Raw genomic sequence first — 24,676 nt, forward strand, 5'->3', positions numbered from 1 at the left:
TTCTGTTGAATAAAAGACATAAAATTCTTCGCGCTACTTTCCACTAAATTAATATTCTTTCCGTTTCTTGCTTCAAAAAATTATATCGTGTTGTCTTGGACGTACAATCACTGATGAAATGAATATGCGGTTTTTTGCATTGACTTAAAATAATCAGAGGTTTATTTCAAATGTATGGTTTCTTCTCAATTAAGTAATTATATTTAACAGATTCTTTTTTACACTGATCTAACGGAAAAGAACAAAGACTGTGTTTGCATAATAATTGCAGATTCAACTTTTTAAGAATTTGCTGTAGAGAAAAGTCTCCGAGAGAAAGTAATAAGAATGTAAATTGCGAGCGGAAGGACAGCCGCGATAAAACGATACACCGATTGGTCGATTGGAGGAGTGGTGTGCAGAAGGACGAAGAGAAAGCCGAAGAAACAAGGAAAGACTACTAACTACGACGAGCGGCCGCATATAGGACCCGCTCTTTGATTATCCCGCTGGTTGGTATAATAACAAGTTCATGAAGATGTTGAAGCGCATTTGCGCACACGCTACCGCTCTCTTCGCTTGTCTACGAAGAAATCTTCGAATGGTGCGCACCGACACGCGCGTTGGAACATAATGTACTTCATTTACATGCTTATAGGTCCACATAGTCATGGGTCGATGGAAAACCTTTCCCATCACTCCTGTGCCATATTCATTGGGCTCGCCTTTTCCGTCCTCTTCTCTTCCTCCCTCAAATCGTCCTCTTTGTTTTCAGGCTCCCTTTCGCTCTTTGTTAAGGGACCATCTTCGTTTCTCGATCTCTCCCGCGCGCCTCTTCCTATCTCCTTATCCCCACCTTAATTCCCTTCTTTCATTTTTCTTTTTTCTCACGTGCATCTTTTCTACAACTATCTTTCGATCTTCGCGCGATCTTTCTTCCCAGCTCTCATCCTGGAGCATCCTTTACATGTAATGGTGGTATCTTCTTTCCAAGATATGTATAAGCGATCACTACTGTAGATAGATAGGATTCGAAGGTTAGTCTGGAGACGTCTTATTTGTGAAACAATGTTGTCTCTCGCGTCCCGCTCGTAAATCCTCATTTCGAATCTTGACTCTCATATAATATAAAATCCCACCGCGCCGAACCCCACCCTTTCAATAAAACATGTCGCCCTCTTTCGCGATTTTTTTTCTTTTACGGGTTCCATCTCTGAGCAGGTACCCGTTTCTTTGTTCACTTTGACCGTGTCTGATATAATCTATTCAGCAGACCTCTCTCTCTTTCTCTCTCTTTCTCTTTCTTATTAGAATTATAACATTAATTATACATCCATAATACTCAATTTACTCTTTCTTATCGACTCTTTCCTATCGTATACTTGAAAAATGTCTTGAATTTGAGATCGGTATCATCTTTTCAGCCGAGTTTAGGTCTTCGAGGATTTCCTCCCATAGCCGGAGCTGCGAGGCAACAATCGATAAGATTCTCTGATCAGAATCAGTGAACCAATCTCTGGCGGTCTTATCGAATATTATGCAACACATACCCGTAATCGATCGCGCAGTACCACGTCATGATATCAAACACCTAGATCTCTCCTCCTCTCGTCAGTGGCCGACAGGTGAAACACGATGGCGACGGTCGCGGCGGCGAGCGTGACAAAAACGCACCGGGCGTTTAGGTTACATCACGATCTTCCTCGGGCGATAAATCAGAGAGCCCGAAGCTGCGCGACACGCGAGTCGTAATATTTAAGTTAATGGCTCGGTATAATAAAGTTAATGGCTTCATGATAGCCATTCGCGAGGGACAAGCAGAACCGACTGCCGCGCGTTCGCGAGAGTCGACGAAGAGCCCCGTCGCCCGCCGTAATGAATACACTTTAAGCGGTCCTCTCCTACGATGTGCAAGTGCACCAGCAACGACGTCCGACGTCCGACGTCCGACGGCTCGTGTACGCGCGTATACTCGGTACCGGGGCCGAGTTTTGCATGTCGGTTCGCGTGTCCCGGACCACTTTCAGCGCCGCTACTCGCCATTCTCGCGCGCGCGAAAGGGAGACCGAGAGTCGCGCTGAAGAGACTCGCCTTTATCACCTTATAAAACGAGCGACTCTCTCGCGTGCGGGCGTAAATAATGGTCGACGGTCTCTCTTAAGGAGGAGATACACAACACGTTGAACGTGATACGCGTGTGCCGCGAACGAAATTGCACTCCGATCGCGGCCGACGCGTCAGTTAACGATAAGATCCTTTTAGCGTCCCAGAGCTGAAGAATCAAAGCACGATCAAAATTTTTGGGACTCATTGTCCTTCCCGATCAGTCTTTCTTTTAAATAAGTGAATCATCAAACATTAATAGGGTAAACTCGGGTAAGATGGCCATACAGGAAAGATGGCCAACTCATGTTCATTCGATGTTTCATGGCGAGCTAGATTGAAAGAACATAGATTAGCCATCTTTCCTCTATGGCCATCTTACCCGAGTTTACCCTAATAGCGTAATAAAAAACCATACGTTATTGAAATGTAATATTCCTGAATTGTCTCTAATATTTGAGAAACATATTCGGATGTCTTCTTATTATGTTCTATTGAACATAATGAAGAAAATGCATTACAAAATGTGACACAATGTGTACAATATTTTAAAGCATATAAAAAATTGTGAATGCATTGAGATTCAATAACTGCAGAGAAACAAAATATTTCATTATTTAGAAAATTAAATAAAGAATGTTGCATTAATGTAAAAAATCCTGTCAGATTTGTTATCATTTTCATGCAGAATAAACATTTATTTATAAATACGTGTCATAATATTTTTTTTAGGTACATCATAAGCACGTATGCCCCTTAAAGGTTATGTTATTAAATCCCCCGTAATATAGTAATGCAATTCGATGCGTCATATATTTCTGTTCCTCAGATTAATTTAATGATTTTAGTACCAAGGGGAGGAAAGATACGACTGGAGGAAAGATGCGGCTATAAATAAGTCACATCCGCTTATCGGGATAATTTCGAGATTGCTTCAAAAATATTATGACATTTTTACACATCGTAATATTTGATGTAAAGATGTTCGTATCATTTTTCCTCTCTTCAAATGTCGAATTTTTTTTAAACATTATCGTTGCTCAGAAAATTTAATTTTTAACACTAAATATCTTTGTGACTATAAACCTAATATTGAAATTTTTAAAGAAATAAAGTGGAAAATAGTATGCAATTTTTAATTTAAATTCAGATTCTTTTTATTATTGTAACTATTTTCTCAAATACTTGTATTTTAAAAACTATTGAAATATCGATATTTTTGTTCAAAAAAGATTATTCTCATTTTTGCCAAAAGATATTGCTCTGCAATACAAATGCGTTTGTTACAGAATACCTTGAAACATAACGAAAGTATAACGTGTTAGTTAGAAAGTGCATTTGTTAGGAATTTTCTATTGTGAGCATTCATGTTTCTCAATTTCTTTTCATTTTTTTGCTACCTATTTGCCTAATTGCGGTCAGAAATAATGACTCCTCTTTTTTTATCTGCGTGCGCGCATTTATCTCTTTATTACTATAATTTCCTCCAAAGAATAATCGTCTTATCCTGTATTGCGCTGCAAGTCCTCCTTGCAACCAACAAAATTGCACTTTCTATACTAACGATATAAGAATACGTATATCTTTACCTATATCTCGGCTTTCAAAATTATTTTCAGCCGTAGGTAATAATAATATTTAAAAAAGACATTCTGCATATACATACATCTATAAATACAAAATATAATATTTTTACGATTTAATAAATCTAACAAACTATTTTTTGTATCGCTTTTTGTGTTTTGTACGTTTGTATTTAAACGTATATTTAAAAAAATTGTTCATAACTGAATTTTTATACATCTAATATGATTTAAGCTACCTTAATTTATAAGATTTTATCAGATATATCGTAATACTACTCAAAAAATTGCTACACTGATTCTATATTATATCTATCTTCTACATGTATAATCAAATATATAAAACGCTCAAATATATTATACACAATATTATCCGCATAAGTAACCAGGAAGTGAATAATTAAGAAATATAACAGTTGATTCGTTGATATAATGTTCGTATTAGCAATCCTTGATTAATATGATATGGATTTTAGCACGCACATTCCCGTGTCGTTAAAGAATACTGTAATTCTTGTTTTGCATGAATGGGTAGGTGGATTCAATTCTTTTTTTTAGTAATTAACTACGATCGCCTTCCGTTACTTTGTACGGCTGAGTTGTAAATTATTTCTTATTGTACATATTTACCTTTGATAAGCCGCAAGTGGGGTGGTGAACCAGTGGCGATAATTCTTCTTCGCCACATGAGGAATCCTGTAATAAAAACTGAGTATTAAAACACGTTCGAATATCCTCAGCGTCTCTAATCGGCGTTTATCGATAAATTTTGCGTACATGTAGATAAATATTATTAATTAATAAAAATTATGCTTAACTAAAAAAAATATTAAGAGATATGTCTTAATTACTAATAAAAAATATTAATTTATTTTGCAAAATATATACAATTACTTATTATAATTATTATTGTAATGCACATTATTACAAAAATATCAAGTTTGTTAGACATATTATATAGCTTTTGCACTTTAGATTCATGTTTGATTTCATTAATCAATGAAAAAATACCGTCCATTTATCTGTATAATTTGTATATACATTTTAGTATATTTATTTGTTGCAATAACAATTTCAATTCACAATTGTATAAATTTTCTTCCTTTAATTCTCAATAACTAAATTTATTACTTTCGAATCATTAAATTTCCACAATAGAGAACCACAGTTAATCAATGTAAAAAGATTTTTAATTTGCAATATCTATTCTTGAAATTAATAATAAATGTAATTAAAGCTTATATCACTTTACATCATATTATTTAATTATTTTTAGATATTCGATATATCAGGAAAAATTTCAATAAAAAATATATTTAATAAATAATCCAACATACAGATTAGCGTATTGCTCATTATAACATCAAATTAATTAATTACAAATCTATATCGACACCTCAATTCAATGATATATAAGTTACCTGAATATCGAATATTGTCGACAAACTAAAAAAGTGACAAAAAAGCCGTCGGACGACGGCGTTGGCGAACATGGTGAACCAGAAATAGACACTCTTTATCGTTTATATACAAATGTATTCACAATATTTTATCGAAAGACCGTGCAAAGAACCGTCAGCGCGCCGTGCTGTCGAAACGAAAACTGAGAACTGTTTCGCAGGACGCATTGGTGAGATATATCAGACGAAAAGAATCAATGCAATGTCACTGCGACGAGTCCTTGAATCTCTATTCGCCTCGGTTCGCGGGTCGTTAGAAAAAAATTGGAGTATTGCCGGAAGGACCCTCCTTGTAGAGGAGGAAAAAAATTCTTAAGTGATTTACAGCGATTTTTCGATTGCCTGTTCGGCCTTCGACATAGCGATTTTAATGGGGGTAACTTCCCCCATCAGACTAGCGTCTTTTGAAACATTCTTAACTGCCGTTTAACTGCCGTTTAAAAAATTTTTAACATATATGTATATATATTGTATATAATAAGAGGATTAAAATTAATAGTAATTTTTTAATATTTACATCATCGTTTTATCAACTGTTTATCAATCAAATGGTTAAATTGCATTTGCGTCATTGCAACTATAGTCAACGATAAAACTTTCGTTATTTTTTATGCAGATATAATAAATTAATAGTAATTTGAATTGTATAAATAAATAAATAAATTTAAGTTTAATTCTCATTCGTCTCGGGTGAACAAAAAGCGCCGTCGGGCAAGACGCCGTCGGCACCGTACTTTTGAATCTTATTCTGTTATCAATTATTATAGCATATCATCATAATATAATTATGATACACAGAAAGTATAACATACACTCGTGCACTTATTGTAAGATGACATTTGTTCTGATAATTTTTTAGAATTTAATATATACTCTTTAATATTAAAAAATGTGTATTTTTTGATAATGACATAATGTTATAACTCACGAACAGCATTTAATTATAACGTCGCAAAATCTAATGTTATTAATGATGGATAAATAACGAAAGTATAAGGATATTTTAAATTGACTATGAGACTCGCGCCGCCATTTCGACGTTATCCGACGGACGATGATCGGCACGCGTTGCTCACTATCGTATAACTTAACATTTATTTGCGTTTCTAATTAGGATATATCATAATGTACTTGCAGTAAAATATTTTTACGAGAATTTATTACAGAAAGATATAAGCAATGTTACGTGTCGCTTATGAATGTATATTCACGACGTTCCGACGGCCATATGACACAACCAAACGTACGCTTATATTTATCAGTTGGAATTCTGATAGATTATTATAGCTGTCAGTAATTCACCAACATGTAATTAAATATTTGTCTCAACATTTATATAAACTATAAACTTGCAAGATTAATGCAAATTCTTTTAACGCGTTTAATGTAATGCATTTTCGTTAGTACGTAAATAAACTATTCATATAATTTGAAGTTTTAATATCAATAGAATTAATATAATAAGACAATGTCACAATAATATGTATTAATATGAGAGAAAAACATTTTATAAAATGTCAATGAATATAATAAGTGTTGTAATATGTTTTATTAATAAAACGAGTTAATAAAATATATTAGTGAATAAAATTAGAAGCATAAATGACAAGCAAAAGAAAAAAATAATGAAACATCGCCTAGTTTTAAGAAAACATGATGTCTATTTCCTCGACCTAATGTCACGTGATTTTCATAACAAAATAACCATTTGATAAGGTTTGCCCACGCTATACGTCTGGTTGGTCAAGTAAGTTTAGTCACTCCATCCAATGTTTCCCCTTGACATCCACTCATCACGAAAGGCAATCATCCTTTCGTGTGTGACGTCATAAATCGAAAGGCCATAATATCGTCACGACAGTATAGACGGCGCCTGAGACGTACGTTACTTTTATGTCAATCTTTCATTTTAGTCTACTTATTGGCGCCAGATCTACGCGATTGCAAGATTAGTTTGTGTAATAACGGCAAATAAAAGAAACTGAAAAAAGTAAACCGAGTAAAAATTTATGCTCTGTAAAAAGTGTGATGAAGTAGGCGACTAAGAGATTTAAAAAGAATGTCGAAATGAGATTGTTCGCGTTATTTAAACTGTATTATTTCAAGATTATTAAAATGTCGCTTAAAGAAAATTTTATATGGAGAAAACAACATCAGATATGGGTACAACAAATGTAAATCTGCGTTAATATATTTTGGCACTAGTAATAATAAATAAAATTTAACTTTATTGCACGTTGCACGTACGAAACTTATACTTTATGTGAACAGACTATCAGCTCGTCGTATTTTCACCTGCCATAAGCCTAGGAATCAGTAATCGACTACCAATCCGTTGATTCGACACTAAGAATGCAGGTAGACGTGAAACGAGAGAGGAAAAGAACGGCGGTTGGATAGGAGGAAACGAAAAAGGGTGGACCTAGAGCCTCGCGGAGGGCAGGCCAAAGGTAGGACCGCTTGCTCGTTTACCGCCTGCTAGGACGAAAGGACGAAGGTAAATGTAATCGCTAGCATGCGAAGCACGCCTCGGGCCCTCGCGGCGCGTACATTCTCGGTTTGTAATATACGACTTCCGTACGTTGATGGAATATTCGAAAAATCCGAGAACCTCGCCGACGATAGGACAAGTATGGAAACGTCTGACGAAGGTATTGTGTGTAGCCGTAATCCTGAGCCGTCCCAACAAACATTTCCGCGAAAACTCGCGAAATTGAGTTTTGTTCGCGTGCACACGAGTTTCTCTTGCATGAAGACGGTCACGTATTTTCTTTCAATGATAATATATTTCTTTTTAAATATAACTGTACATCGCATATACGTTTCGATCTGTCAATTACTATTTTAAGAAATAAAACTTGAAATAAAATGTTACCTGAATGTGACCTGGCGCCGAAATAGCGATATGAAGATATCGATGGGCTCTTTTCGTCGAATTCTATTTTCGACGAAGAGCAATTAGCCATTATCGACCTAAGTGTGCAGACGCTCACAAATTATACGGGCGGATCTGATAGGAAGAATTGATAAAAGGAGGAAACGGGCACATATTTTTAACGGATAACATATCTCAGCACTAGATGCATTTATTTTGTGCAGCGTCGCGTCGGTGATTCCGCAGGCATAAGCCGCGCACCGACGGAAATATTCTCCCGAATATACGACGCTGCCAGCTCGTACTCATGTCACCCCGGACGGTCTCTGTGTTGGTGTACAAGTGCTTCATCGAATGGAATGCAACGCATTTCTCGGCCGGCCCCGACCAGCACGCAGCTCCAACGAAAGATGTCCACCGTTAAGTAGGATGCAGATAATCTGAGTGTTTATCGCCCCCGTCCCCGAAGAGAAGGACGAGCTTCCAACGAACGCAAACGCGGCATCCCGGATTGTAGGGGCCATTTTAAAAAATGGCCCTAGCTCGCACTCGCGTATATATCGTACCCGTCGCCGTTACCGCGTCTCAGGATGCACACGGATGCAGCTGGCCATAATCTGAGGCGCTTCTTCGTTGTCCTTGCTCGAGCGCGGGAGAGATGTAAGAGAGAGCCCCTTCGCTCCCTGCGGCAGAGCCGGAAACGTCATGGATTATAAACTTCTTCAGTCACCGCGGAACCGCCCCGGACGCTCCTACGAAATTCTCCCGCGCGACTTCGATCGCGTTTCCCCTTTGTCGAAGGGGTCCACGTGAATACGATTATACGATGTTTGGAGAAACGTCACCCTCCGGACGTCGGGCCGAGCAACTGTGTCTCTGGTTGCATCTCATATTTTACAAGTGTTAAACACGCCTTCGTCCCTTGCGCGTTTCCTACAAAATGTCCGCTCGAGCTTGAAGAAATTTTGTCAGGCAATCCCTCCTTACGAAACAATTTATGCTTCCGCGATCCGTAGCTATACGCACTTAAATTTATGCCCGCCATCAAAATAAAGGCTGCTACGTAATAGGATTGTGCTCCTACGTACAAAGATATTTTCATAAAATTTTCATTCATAAATTTTGACATACTTAAATATAAAACAAAACTAGAGGGCACAAATTTCGTCGATGCCCTGCGATTTGTTTGCGTAAAATATTTAGGCGTCTATAATCTTTAAGTCGTTTTTTTGTGTGTCCTAATCGCATCTTACCTAACAAATTCTAAGACCTTCATTAAAGTGTTTAACTGATAAAATAACAGGAAGCAGGTAGAAGAATGAAAATGATGAGTACTCAACGGAACTGCACAAGGGCGATTCAAGAAGAAGGTATAGAGTAAAGGCGAGGAGTGGCAGGGGAAAAAGAGGGAAAACTCAGCTCGTTTCCAACTGTAGGCTAGGGAAGAGAAATACGCGCTCGTAAAAGACGAAGCGTAGTCCCCAAAGAAAATACGAATTAAAGCAGCTAGCCGGTGATCGAGGAAACTTTTATATAATCGCCCGGAGAACTGAGAAGTGGACGCAAAATATAGCGACAGCTATATTTACGTTTACGATATGAATAATCATGAACAAATAGAGTGAATATTTTTAGTTACGATAATCGTTTTTCAAACTTTTGACATTACTGCGAAAAGAATATTCACCCATTATAATTATATACATATATGTATATTAATTATACTAACAATAACAATGTAGAATAGTAATGTAGAAATTTTGCAAGCATATGAGTAAAACAGAACAAGTAAATTGCTAGTTTATCATACAGTTCAATATGCAAAAAGGTTTCATGAAGTCAATTCTGTATGGACAAATTTTGAGGGAGGCCGGCAATACAATGTAAAAAAACAGTCATGGCAGATTACCGAACGTTTCCCCTACGTTAAAACAGTATAAGGCCGAACCTCTCTGCTTACGCATATTCATCCCAACAGCGGGTATTAACCATAGATAACTGGAGCCCATCCTGCGTAACCCTCGCGACGAGATACAATAGCGGCATGCGGTTTCAACCCTTTCTCTCCACCCCCGTCGGATTCGCCACTCGGTACAATAACGTTGAAACTCGGAGGAACGCCCGTAAAGTCTAACTCCCTCCCCGTATTTAATTTACTGAATAATTGGAATCAAGCTGCCTCATTTGTGTGCCCGACGACCCTCTCTCCCTCTTTGTCCCCCGAAACGATGGCGGAACCCGCCCTGCAATTTCCAGCCCCCATGTCGGGCGTTGGATCCTGCGGGAGCTTGATGAGGAGATTTGTGCACGCTCATAAAACCCACCTCGATCCATCCTGGCCCTCCTCACGTCATCCTCCGCCTCTCATTCTCTCTCGCCCGCTCTCTCTCCCCCTATCCTCCTACACTTCTGTTCGGTTCCCGATCCCAGTGCGGAGGTGAATAAAGATGGCCAGATAATGGAACGCCCGCATGGAGGGTACAGGGATTACCAGCGTTAAAAGGGTTGGCTAGTTCGACCAAATAAGCGTCAGGAAAGGATCTAGAATTGTTGCTGCTTTTGATCAGATAGTCTTGGTACCACGTACATTCCTATCTCTATATTCGCTAAAATAAGCGAAAACAATTTTTCTAATCTACATAATAGATACAAAAATAATAATATAATATTAATGTGTGTATTTTCGTACATGGAGACTTCTACATCAATTTTGAGAAATAATTATAATTAATAAACATACCAACACTCTCGATTTTTCATTGAAAATTGTCTCTTCAAAGAATTTAGAGAAAAGGAGGTTGTAAAGTGTGTGCGCTTTGGATTTTCAAAGTTATTTACATCCAAATATACATTTTAAATATATATTAAAACGTACAATTCTAAAGTTTCTCGCGAAAGTATTAGTGACTTCAATACTGACGTTAGCTGGAGGGAGAATATGAGAATACCTCTCAAGCGGGAGAGTCCCTATTCCTGCCTGCGCGTGCGCGCTTCCGGTGCCCAGAAATCGATGGTAGCAGCTAGTTGCCTGGCTCCGGTCACGATATATAGTTAAACGATAAAAGGATAAAAAAAAAGCAGAGAGAAATCGTAACACTCATAGTAAGACGAGTATTTTTTTACACTTACGAAATATCAAGATGGTTCATTAACGAATTTCAAGAAAGTGATTTTACATTTCGTATAAAAAAATTTATCAGATAATAAAGTAATAAAATGGAAACAGCACACGATTACATGTGTTATAGAGGACATCATATTGGTGCGTCTTATAGTTACTAATTAATTTCTCTGTTTATGCTCTATGTTACGAATAAATCCTTATATCCGTTAAAAAATTACAAAATATGCAGATGATTCTTTCTTTAACGCAGAACGCTACTCCGTTATAGTATTTTATGTCTTTAATGGCGGCAACCTTATGCTCTTATCAACCGCAATTTCCGTAAGCAATTCATATTCCAGCCCGAGGTTATAACGTTCTTACTTAGATTAATTTCTCAATTTTGCATCGCACGTTTATATTATTCGTAGGATAATGTATGTATCATTTCCCGAAGCATCGTCAAGACATCAATTTCCAGCATCAACATTCATCTCGACGAGCTGTCGGAGCTACAAGACTGGCAGGAGGTTGAGATACGAGGGAAGAACGAGAACACCCTGAGATAACGTCGTACGGAAACGCGCGAATAAGAAAGGCGCTCGCGGTTCCTGGGTGGTCCCCTCTTCCCTCCTTTCCTCCCTGCCGTCGCCCCCGTGGCCGTCCGTCGCTTCCCGACGAATCGCGGCGCGCAAACGCGAAACCAGAGGAGCATAAAACACGTGGGAATCACAAACACCCGTGCACGCGTGAACGTGGATGCACGCGCGATACGGCGGAAAAATATATACGAGAGACGTAGAGGTGCGCACTGCTACAAATTAACCATGGACTCGCTGGAATCTTCCGTCTCTACCCTTTCATCTCTTTCTCTCGGTCTCTCTCTTCCTTTCTCTCACCCCGTCGTTCCCCCCCGAGCAATTCCCTTCTCAAGCCGACGCCTTGCACTCCCTCCCGTGCCCCATCGCAACTTCACGTTTCTCGTTCCCCGCTATTCCCTCCTTCTTCGCAGACACGTCGTACGAGGTACCAGAACGTGCCTTGCCTTTCTCCTTCCCCTCGCGTTACTCTTTCGAACGCGATACGATGCGTTGCGCGTGTATATGTGTATGCGTGCACGAACGTGGACGCGTTCGCGTACACAGGTCACCACCGACCAGGCGAATGCCTGATAACGTCAGCCACATCGCGCTCGACGAGCTCGGTAATTATCCCCGCACATGCCGGTTAGTTAGCCGGTTTGCTGTACACGTCTATAACAACCCGGGCGTACATCGCATGAATTGAAAACTTGGTGTATTCGCTAGTTAGGATCGCGTACGTGCACATAGTTGCCAGCTGCCTCTTCGTGCGTTATATGTTATTGTATATAATGCTGAAATTATACAGGATGGAAATGCACAAGTTGCAAGCCAATAACAAGCAGGTTTCTCTATAAAAACGCAGCTGAAGATGATTTCTTTTGTTTCTGCACGTCTCGACTACGCGTACAGAAAGTCGTGATGAATAAATTATAATTCCTACAGAATGATACTACATTACAAATTTCTTTCCTACTCTGAATAAAATTTTGATTACAAAATTTCATTACAGTCGTGGTAATAAATTTATAAATATCGCTTTTTTAAATATCACAATTTTAAAGCTATTTTTAATCGTATATAGAAAATTATATTTCCCTTGTTCGTATATACGTACATGGTATAATTAATTAACGTTTCTTGTTCATAAAATTCTCACACTGAGTTTGTAATACTATAATGAATTATATATCACTAATTTTATACAAGTATAAAAATTTGTATAAGTTTATATAATATATAAAAAATCAACTTTAGATACAGAAAGCTTAGATATATAAAGTTTCATAAACTCTCGTATAAAGTCTAGTTTGTTTAAATACGTAGTATTTTATGCAAACTAAAACAAAAAAATATTTAATATTAAATTAAAAGTGTATAACGTATGTGTATGACGTATACACATACTATGTTCACATGTTTGTTTCATACATAACATGGCATCCTAGCAGCTTATACATGGTGGTATATTTCGTAACTAAATGGCCAATATCTCAGTTGATATGAGAAGTTTCAGAGATGTCGGTACAGAAACTGCGAACATTATTTTCTTCTTTACCAGCAGAAATCTTATATATAGTCGCAGTTTTATGTGCATTCTTACCTACTGTTGATTTAAAACAAATAAAATATTTAAAGCAACATGCTATAAAAAAATATTTTTAAAAATTTTATTTAAAAATTTTCATAAAAATGATTAATCTCCTATGAGTGGGAAATATACGTTACGTTTATCGACAAGTCGATAAATCAGTTATCTAAAATGGGAGCTTTCCAGCAAGCGACACAAGTATCATTTTATCTTTGTTACTCATTACCAAAAAAGAAAGATAAAATGACGTTTGTGTCGACTTGTGTCGCTTGCTGGAAAGCTCCCAATATCAATATCGTTTATGCTATTTATGTCTACATCTTACTTTGAAAGACATTTGAAATTAAAGCGATTTTCATTGAATAAGAAAATAATTAATCATAATTAATTAAAAAGTAACTATCACATTTTTAAAACGAACAAAGTTCACAGTTTTAAAACATTTTTATTGTTAACATTGTAAAAGTTTATAGTAAAATTGCAAATTATAAAGGGCTTAGAAAAGGATAATAGTGGAAATAACAAAATTTCATAAATAAAATGAAAACATCTAATTCACTATTACATATTTTTCATTTCTTGACAAATATATAAATTTTCTCTATTACAATCTTTCATTATATCAATTTCAGAAAAATATTATAAGAAGAAAATTACTATCAAGAGCAGTCAAAGATATTTTTTATGCCTATCAATAGGGCAAACGAAAGATTTAGTATAATAGATGTGCATCTATAAATAGCAATAGTATTACTATTAATTCTATTTTTTATGTATATTTAGATATGGATAATCATTATTGATTAATAAAAAATTATATTACGAAATAAACAATCATATAAACATTTTAATTGGTAATAACATACATAAAAGAATAGATTAATTTATATTTTTTTAATTTAAGATAATTATACATATTTTTCAATCATAAAGTATTAAAAATTTTCAACCTGATATACACACACCTAAAGACTATCGCATCCTATACTCTGACACTGTCTTCTGAGGCTAATGAATCAGATATGCGCGCGCATGCATCCATGATGGCCGCCGAAGATGGTCTGATGGAAGAAGTGAATATATATAGGTGTCAAGACGGAGACAGAGTGGTGGAGTTGCCATTGGAACATGGATTAAGAGTAGGGATGGCAAATGGAAGTTTCGCAAATGCTATTGGTAGGGGGTGCGGCGTTCATAGAATGCAAGGCGGCCATCATGGATTTCAGCATGGCTGCTACAAGATAGTACGCTATACTCGACTTTGTTTCACTATAACGTATACTGTTGGGAAAAGCAAAGCATAGGATGCACTAACGTAGAATATTTAAAATGATAGTATATATAATACTGTGGATAATTTCAATAATATTTTAATTTAAGATGTCTTTAGTTTCTATTTATTTTATTCAAACTTTCTCATTTCTTTTCAATAATTTTATTAAAAGTATATAGTGATCCTCGAAGATTTAAAAATCAAAGAGAACAGACATATATAGGAAATTGTTACAATTTTGTAATTTTCTTATGTTGCGTATCTTACTAAAAAATATGAATAATCATTATCTAATTAAAAAATAAAAAATAAATATTTTTATAACAATTTATTTTTAGATATAATATCAAAGGTCTTTTTTTATTCATAAATAAATAAATTAAAATTAAAATTAAGTCATGGTATTATTTTTGTCAAAAACACATTAGAATTAAAAACAGATTAATTTTTATTATGTCATATAATAACCAAAAATATTTAAATAATTTTAGGTGTCTATTATTTTAAATTATTACCTCAATTTTCATTTTATCTCATTACTTGCATAATGCTTAATTAGCATTTTATTATTAAAAACATTTGATAACAATGTACTATTAAAATTCGATTAATTGTATTAATTGAAATACTCATTATGAGATTTCAATATGACGAACAGGAGACAAGAATCATCTTTCACCTGTTCATAAGGTCAATAGGTAATGTGATAACGACCGTTCATAATGGTTGCGGAGGAAGGAATTACCGTGCAAACCGACACTTAAGGTTTATCGTGTCTCTTACCACGAGGTTATGTATACTATTCTCTTAAAAGTGAACGGTAGTGAGTTGTAACAAGATTATTGACTTTAAATCCTCGTGAATGACCCCATAGGAGATTGAAGCTACAAATATATTACCGATACCGGGGAGTTAAATAGGTGTGTGCACTGAATGGCTGAAGCGTGCAAATCATTTTATCATGTTATAGACATTGTAGACACAAAAATACAGGACTGAATGAAATAACTCGGAAGCTTAGGAACTTAAAAGACAACGTGTCGTTCGTCCCGCAGTGACGTCAGTTATAATTGACGTTGTGCAAAACACTTTACGGCTGTTTTAATTGCGCGATTTCATACCTCCATGTGACATATTTATTGCTCGGTTTGCGAGAAAGAATGTTTAACGTAGGAAATATGTATAAGTACAGGTACAAATTTCCTGTCGCATGTCTAAATATATCGAGTTGCATACGGACAAACATCACGTGCGAAGATTAAAGATAATTTTCATCACGAACCGCGGATTATTTATTACTACACGGAGATGGTAATAAAGATTTCATGCATTCCAGTTTAAATCCATTAACTATACATGTCGTGGCGATTGATAATATACATTCTAACATATCTTATGTAGATTCGTGGATATGAATAAAAAAAAAATTCGAAGATAAGTGAAACTCTCGAGGTGACGTCAGCCTGTGATAAGACCATGAGCCAATAACGAATATTGACTAACTCATATTTCCTACATTTGTTGTAAAATGATGAGCCATAGTCGGATAATATCTAGAATTCTATAGATAATTAAATGGAATTATAAATTAATTTATGTATATACGAAAGGACAAATGGTCGACAGTAAATGTTCGCGTTAATTACTTATAAATCATACGCTTTACGTATACTTTATTAAATTCTCCTGTAGAAACACAAAAACTCGTATTTAATTTATCTTCCTATTGCAGTTTGATTGATAGGTTTACTTATCTCTAATTCATCACCTCGTAAAAATTAAAAGAACATAAGCAATTAAAAATAAAATTAATTCAAGTATATTGAAGCTATATACATATTATATACTTCATCTTCATGATTAAATTTTAAATAACAAGACTAGCTAATATAAACTACGCTATAGAAGAGCCAAATATACACGAAGACACGCGAAGAGTACCTACTGACACGAGAAAGTGCAGGTGTTTATGAGCAAAATAATAACCAGATTTTATGGAGCCTGACAAATGAGCACTATTACATCGGTCATAATTGTAATAATTATTATATATGTATACACTACGATTATGCGGTTGGTGATTCTGCACAATAAAGTTGTGCTCTCCGCACGAATTTACTGATCATTAATAGAAACAAAATAGTATTTTTGTTCTCAATATTCATAAACATAGACAAAGATGAAATTCTATGACCTATGCAAAATTAAAAAATTCTAATTTATCGCTCAACGATCATTTTTAACATTAAATCTTGAAAAAAAATCAAATTATTTTACTTTTCTCATATATGTGTGGTAGTACCAAAGTTATTAGAAATATTAAAACAAGAATAATTTTTTACATGAAAGCAATCTTTTTGCAGTCGTTCAAATTAAATAAATTCTTTTAGCAAATAGGCATAAAGAAAACAGATAAATCACGTTTACGTTTATGAGGCCAAATAAAGCTAATAAATCGTTTCTAAATTACACTTTCGGTTTCATAAACTAGTAAATGCTTCACGTTATGACCCTTAAACATATAACGTAGCATATGATTGTCCGTCTCCATATAATTCTCTATTTTATCGTTTATCAAATTTGCAAATATCGCTAGGTTAAATATAAATAAAACCGATCGTGTGTGTCACGACACAATTCTAGGCTAATATCAAAAAGCAGTGATAAAATATGATCAATGCAATACTCTGCATGAAAATCACATAAAACTCACGTTTTATTCTGCAGGTATATCTATATATATCGTGTAGAATAATTCATGTACCTACAATTTAATGTATTACTCGATATCTATAGCATAGAATTAAAATTCCTTTGAGAAAGTTGACTTACAAAATTTAATGTGAGGAACATAATAATAAAAACACGATGCTTGACTATTGAATACAAAAGTCTGTCAAAGCAAAGGCAATTACGGATCAAACATCTCTCTTCGTACGTTTTTCTTGTCGCGATTCTGAAAATTTCCGTACCGTTATACACACGGATTCGATGGCACTTTGCACAGTGACTCTGTCCCATCTCGAGAACTACTCTCTAATTGGTAGAGTAAACAAACTAATGGGAAAGTCTAACGGGCGAGCGCGGCGCCGACCCACGCCTGGGGACAATTCAATTTCTTCACGACCTTTCCCACTCGCGGATTCTCCGTGATATACAAATGTATTAAATTTAATATTCGCGCTTTCTTATAAATTAATGTATAGATTCTTTTAGTTTATCACCTAGTTACGCGACACGTGTCACAATATAAAATTATTGACTTTTCAAAGTAAAATATTACATTTACAATCTGCATATTCATATAGGTATCTATTAACAATTTCGGTTTAATGCTAAAAATCGAATAGATTTTATAATATGACTTATGCTATATTTTTAATAGAGTAATTCATAAATACATGTCAGCACATCAAAGAATGTCATTAAAACAGATAAAAGAATGTTGAATACAAATCATAATATAATTTTTCTACATATATATTTATTAAATTCGAATCAAGACGTATCTTGACAAACTTCTTAAAAACAGTTGTTAACTCATAAGATGATTATTTCATCTTGCAACAATAATTTGTGTACTATTTTGCTTTTTCAATGATTATAAAGTATATTTATATTATTTATATTTATAATTCAGGAGCACTTTCGATGTGCAATATTAACATTTATGATTAAATTTAGCATTTTATTCCGATAACAAAATAATGATACCAATATAAATAACATTAAACTCCATATCGTACCTTGAATTTCAGCGCATCTTCTAATCAGATATTATAGAATCTTCCAGTGGAGGTTTTTCAATTCGACAAATGATCGACCTAAACCTACTAAGTTGACACTACAGGTGTTCTAATCACTTTCACTGTGGTCTCTTCATATGACAAACGCAAATATCGTTCGTTCTCTACATGATCCTCACTAACACCAAAAAGTCATTATAACGTCATCACTTCGTACAACGAGCTATCAAATTTTCTCACCGCGAGATACCGTGAGATTTCTCACTGTCAATGAGCCGATCGAGAGAACATAGCGAAAAACCACAACTCAATTAAATAACGTGGTGAGATATCGTTGATATCGAGGAACAAAGGCAATTGATCGAGGAAAATGAAAAAAGGGAGAAGAGGTAGCGAACAATGTATCCCGCCGCGACGGTCGACCATTGATAGCTGGGTCCGGACAATTTACGCGGAATCTTCAAAAAGGCCGGCAGCCGTTCAGCGGTATACGAAGCTTCGACGGCGGTGAGGACGACATCGACGACGTAGGTCACCAAAGGAGGTCGTGCGCGCGTGCGTGCCGTCAACAATGTACTCCGCCGGTACTTTTCGAGCACATAACAATGGACCACGTTGGTGAAACGAGGCTCATGATATCTAGATGGGACGTACCGCGCACTCAGCCGGTCGTTCCGCCGCGCAGACTGCACGCTCCACCCTCCCGACCCCCCTTTCGAACGCCACTCGATACGGTTCGACCCCCACCATCGGCACTCCGCGATACGCTCAGCCGGTAAAAGAACGCCCGGAACTCCACACCACTCCCGATACGCAACCATCCCCCACCCAACGCGAGCAACCTTCTGTTCTGGCGCGCCTAGTCGGACGACCGGAACCCCCACCAGCCAAGAATTTGGCTCGAATACCGATATACTGGGTGCACGAGAAAAAAACAATAGATGCTACTGAGAAGCGCACTCTTGCATGACTACCAAAATACTTTTTTTAAAGAAATCTCTATATTGATATTTTAAATATTTTTTGATTACTATAAAGTTTATTTCATTTTTAAAAAATTCAATTCCAATATGGTAAAAATTATACATTTTGTAATAAATAAAAATCAACTCAATGTTTTAGAAAATTACATTATTCTGCAAATAAATAAAATTTATTTTATTCTAGTTTAATATTAATTTTATTTTATTTATTTACAGTGTGAATATTTAATATTATATTATAAACATAATATAATAATTTTATATTAGGTTTCAATTATCCAACTTATTTATCAGAATTAAATTTTTTAAAATTGGAGCATTAATAAAATATGCACCTTCAAAAGTAATCGTATTGCTTTAGGTAGTTAGATTTCTTGTATATGTATAAAGAATAAATAATTTTTATAAGGATTTAATAAAATATGTAGAATATTTACCTTTTTCTTGCTATTTTTTCTATTATAATTTCAAAATTGTATGAATATCTCGTATTCATTGATGTAAAATAAAATATACAAAGATGTTCTCTATATTTGTAATCTATACTACACATATGTACATATACGTATGAAATTAGTATGATAAGTAATAAAAGTATAGTATGCTTTATGCCATACTCATACTACTTATTATTAGATGTATATGCTATTTTCGATATATATACATACAGGTACATGTACATATAGCCTTTAAATGATTAGCGACGCCTCCACAAATAAAGTAGAAAATCTATTTAAAGAGATCATATTTCTTATACGAATTTGTAAAACCGTCTCCATTATCACTGTTGAGTCAAAAGATCGTTCTCTCTTTTGAAATCCGAGATCTAGCGAGGAGATACTGCTCTTTTTACACTTGAAAAAACTTGAAACGTCGAACACGCTCCTTTAAGTTTCTAAAGAGATCTAGTATCCCTTGCTACATGAGGTGTGGTTTCTTTACGATTGGTTCAAAGGTCGCCATTTGATCTTGCCATTAGATCTTGTAACTTTCAATATAGTAGACTTAAATTGTGCATACCATACGATATTGGATAATATTTTTATAAATGCATAGTATACCTAAAACTTATATATATACACGCACAAAAATATAACAACATATGTTCATAATAATTGTGCAACGTTATCACAAAAGAAAAATCAAATAAGAAAAGTTACTTCTTTCTTTCGCATTAAAACTGAATCGGTGTGATGTGTGTGAGCAGTTACATAAATTAAAATTCTTTTTAAAATTTCTTAATTTAATTGAAATTTAGAAAAAATTTAATTAAAATCTAATAAATTAAACTCGTATTACTTCTGCATCCGATATGAAGAAACATCAGAAAATAAAATGATAATCGTAGCTAAACTTAAAAGAAAAGAAAAGAAAATTGACTCATATACAGTTTCCGATTCGATTTCAAAGCACATTCGTAATGTAAAAGTCGTAGACTTTTAGAAACTGGTTTTAATATAGGAATCGCGCACGACCGATAACATATATATCTTCCTTTGAACTTTCGTTCCGCACAAGTCCCATCCTTCGCGCCATCATCGAAATGAACAACCAACGCCTCGCCTCCGCTTTCTTTCTCTTTTTTTCATCCTCGGCGGACAGAACGCTCTCACGCAGAGCTCGAGATCATGTCTGACACTCAAAATAAAATACGAGCTAGTTCTGTCTCATGTCACACAAGCCACACCTACGTATTCGTATACAGAAGGTTTCAAAAAGCATGGCTGTCCCCCGCAAACAAAGCTTATAAAGAATTAGATTCTCCTTACATCTCAAATTTGCTTTGGTACTTAACAAGATATTAGAGCGCACGGTTATTCAGCAGATTGTATTATCATTAATATCGCTAACGATTTGTAATCATTGATCTATGTGTTTGTACAGGAAACGGAAATGTTTGGAGTCATATGTCTATATTATATGCAACGATAAATGTATTTTAGTAATGCAGCAAATCATATTTTGTTAATAGCGTTTTATGATGATCTTACGATTCATAGATGATATAACGTAATACAGAAGCAATAGCAGAAGCATAGTTATCATATAAAAATAGAGGAAATTTTTTCTTTCACAAATATTCCAGCCATTATTTTATTACACCGTTTAGTATTCCTCTATATGTATATCGCAAATCTAATCATTTCTAATTTTAACCGAATAAATCACATTTACATCGTCAGTCAAATAATAAACAGCAATGGAAATATTAATCGACTCTACTGACTAATTATAATCGTCAAGACAATACGACCATGATTTGGTTCGATTATCGTCAAGACGCTTTTTTAATCAAAGATTTTGGTCCTTATAAATTTATGTAATCTTTGATACTTATATATAAGCATCTCATTTTAAATTTTAAATAATTAAATTTATTGCGAAAAATATTACCTCAAATTTAATTATTTAAAATTTAAAATGAGATGCTTATATATAAGTATCAAAGATTACATAAATTTATAAGGACCAAAATCTTTGGTTAAAAAAGCGTCTTGACGATAATCGAACCAAATCATGGTCGTATTGTCTTGACCATTATAATTGGCCAGTAGAGTCGATTAATATTTCCATTGCTATTTCTAATTTTATTTTTGCAAAATAAGAGATACTGTATTTCACCGTACAAAAATTAATGTGCATCGTCTATTCGAAGACACTATCATAGAATCTTGAAAGATATGACAGAGAATAAAACATCCGACACAGCAGTACGTAGCATAGCAGGTTGTTAAGAAGCAGGGAGCGTCGAGGGCGGAGAAAAAGAGCGGCATGCGTGCGAGGAAAGAGGAAAGCAGAAATACAGGAGAGCAGATTCGACGGTTTACTCGCGCTGGGAAGCAACGAATCGATCCTCGGAGCCAGCCAAAGCCCCGGATCTGCTCGTCTCTTCGTCTCTCTCTCTTTCCCTCTTTTCTCGTCCCTCTAAGTTACACTCGATGTTCTTCTTATTCTTTATACAATACAGTAAAATAATTAATATTATTATTTTAATATCATTATTTTAAAAGTTCATTATTATTTTCGCCTATAATTGGGACACCTGTATTATCTAATTTGTAAGCCGTACGAAGTAAATTGCAAACTACAGAATATTTTGCACATACGAAAATACATATCCGAATTTAGTATCCCATAAAATTATAGGTAATAATTAATAATTTAAGACTCCATGCGTTTTCCTATACGATGTAATATAATAACTACCGAATAATTACGGTGTCACGTGAATTCTACCGCAATACTATTCGATGTTGAGGAAGTAACCGGGCTCGAAAGGTTAAGACATCACGAACATTCACCAACATCAAGAGTTGTTATATTTATCGCGTGACACTCAAACCTTCTTTATGATCTATTAAACACCACGTCAAATGTGTCATGTTGTACTGCAACGACAGGATCTTTTTTAGACTTATGCTAAAATATCTACGCGATTATTTTTTCTTGGCGAATTCATACGAGATCTTCCGCGAATATTTTTAACTTCATTGCAGAAACTTAGAAAATCTCTCGCTGAATAAAAGTCCGCATAGCAATGTACATAATGTACGTAACGTGATTTAAACTGACGACTGGCTAAAGAGACAAAACGAAACGGATTACGATTAATAAACTAGATGTATGTTCGAGGATTTAGCATTTTAAGAGACGCTCTGAAAGAACAAAGTACATCAGCGTTCAATTAAGCTGATTTAAGGCGTAATGTTGGGACTCCACACGCATTTATCACGTAACCGAATGAGCATTAACTGCATCGCCGGATATCAACGGACCCCGCGGGCCAACGCGTTTAATGCTCCTATTTCTGTTTAACTTCTCAATTAACATAACCGTGCAACTTCATTATTGCCGTTACACGCCGCTTGCCCACGAGTGTCTGCGGTGAATGGAAAATACCAACCGTGTACACGAGCCTTTTGTTTTTTAAGGCCCACCTGTCACTCGCAGCCATCATAATGAACACGTGACAGTACCCTACCTAATTTCGGAATCAGTTTTTACGCCTATACGCCGCTTGTTTCACTCTTACTAATTAAAGCCTAGGTTTTCCCCATCTGTGTTAAATTAAGAAGTGCCAGGTGATAATAATTAGAAGAAATGTGTCTAAAACTTATTTGAAGGTTGCAGTTGCCTACGGAACATGGAAACGTCAAACACGTTGTAACGAGCACCTCCCACAGAACAACGAAAATGATAAAATAAATAAAAATAAAAAATATATAATTCTCTTTTTTTTAACATAGAAAAGAAATTAACATCTAGAAGTATGTTTTCTCTAAAATACTGCTGACAGGAATTCTAACATGTACAACTATCAATTTCGAGATCTGTGAAACTTATTCCTTCAAAACATTTATTTTTTGTCACGATTCATACAATACGCTGTTTTTACGAACGCACAATCGTCTTGCAACCTACAAAAGAGTTGTGGCTGTCGTGTTGTCGGAAATGGTCACGGATATTGTGTGAACTCGGTAAAATAGAAATCTGAAGCGAAAGAATACGAGTTGTAAGATTTAGGTGAAGGCTGCTAATCTTTACCAAGGTCGTACTTTCGGAAAGATCACTTGATCAATGGAGAAATCGTAACAAAAAAAATAGATTTGCCGCATAATAAAGATAACGATTATTGCTAATTTCTATTAAAAAAACATATTTGAATACAAAGAAAAAAGGATCGCAAAACAGGAAAAATCACTTTTATTTTATAATAATTTTTCATAAAATTTGTTATGACACGCCTTGAAATTCAATTTTAGTTTTACACTTCTTTCTGCTAGTTACTTTAAATAAAATTCGGAAAAAAGTTAGCAATCCATTATGTATGTGCTAGATAATAAAATCGTACGTGGACGTCTACAATGTACTGAATTTTAGTATCAAATATATTACTTTTATTACTTCACTAAGAATAAGTGCATTGATATGGCTATCAGATCTTAAGTAATTTGCATGTAGCATAATTTATAGCGTATGTCGAATGTCGCTTTTTAAAATTTAAGTAAACTCTACTGGTATTTTTGTTTCTCGCGAAAGATATTCTATATGTATCGTCTATATAATATTTCAACAGAAATTTTACATAATTATTTCATAAAATTTCACATTTTTTCTCGATATAAAAACTCATGGTTGAGTGATTTACTATTCTTTAATCAGAGCCGTTTGCTAAATTGTTTAAATTGGAAATGAATACATCAAACTATTTAAGTGTCTCCACAAAAAAGGTCCAGAGGGTTTAAGTTCGAGAAGCCGAAGTGGCCATGCGACTGGACCTTCCCATGCCCTATCAACTTTTCTACCGTATAATAAGTCAGGTTTAGCTATTGCCTGGCAATAAGTCTAATGACAAATATTTACACGCATTAAAGTAATGCGATAAGATAATCCCTCCT

General features: G+C 35.1%; 1 protein-coding gene and 1 long non-coding RNA gene across 2 annotated transcripts in view; one reads left to right on the forward strand and one right to left on the reverse strand.

Annotated features, from left to right (window-relative positions):
* The window catches only part of LOC139770494 (uncharacterized), a 189,728-nt gene that overhangs the window by 70,416 nt on the left and 94,636 nt on the right, over nt 1-24,676 (forward strand). The gene's annotated exons all lie outside the window — the stretch shown is intronic.
* LOC139770482 (uncharacterized) overlaps nt 1-24,676 on the reverse strand; it is an 81,206-nt gene that overhangs the window by 27,730 nt on the left and 28,800 nt on the right. Inside the window, exon 4 of the mRNA XM_071702465.1 lies at nt 4,296-4,361. Within this exon, the coding sequence (XP_071558566.1) occupies nt 4,296-4,361 (66 nt within the window). The remainder of the gene's footprint in view (nt 1-4,295; nt 4,362-24,676) is intronic.

The sequence above is a fragment of the Temnothorax nylanderi genome, unplaced genomic scaffold (genome assembly GCF_030848795.1).
Source record: "Temnothorax nylanderi isolate EJ_2023f unplaced genomic scaffold, tnyl_v1.0 TNYL_tig0030_pilon, whole genome shotgun sequence".
NCBI classification, from domain to species: domain Eukaryota; kingdom Metazoa; phylum Arthropoda; class Insecta; order Hymenoptera; family Formicidae; genus Temnothorax; species Temnothorax nylanderi.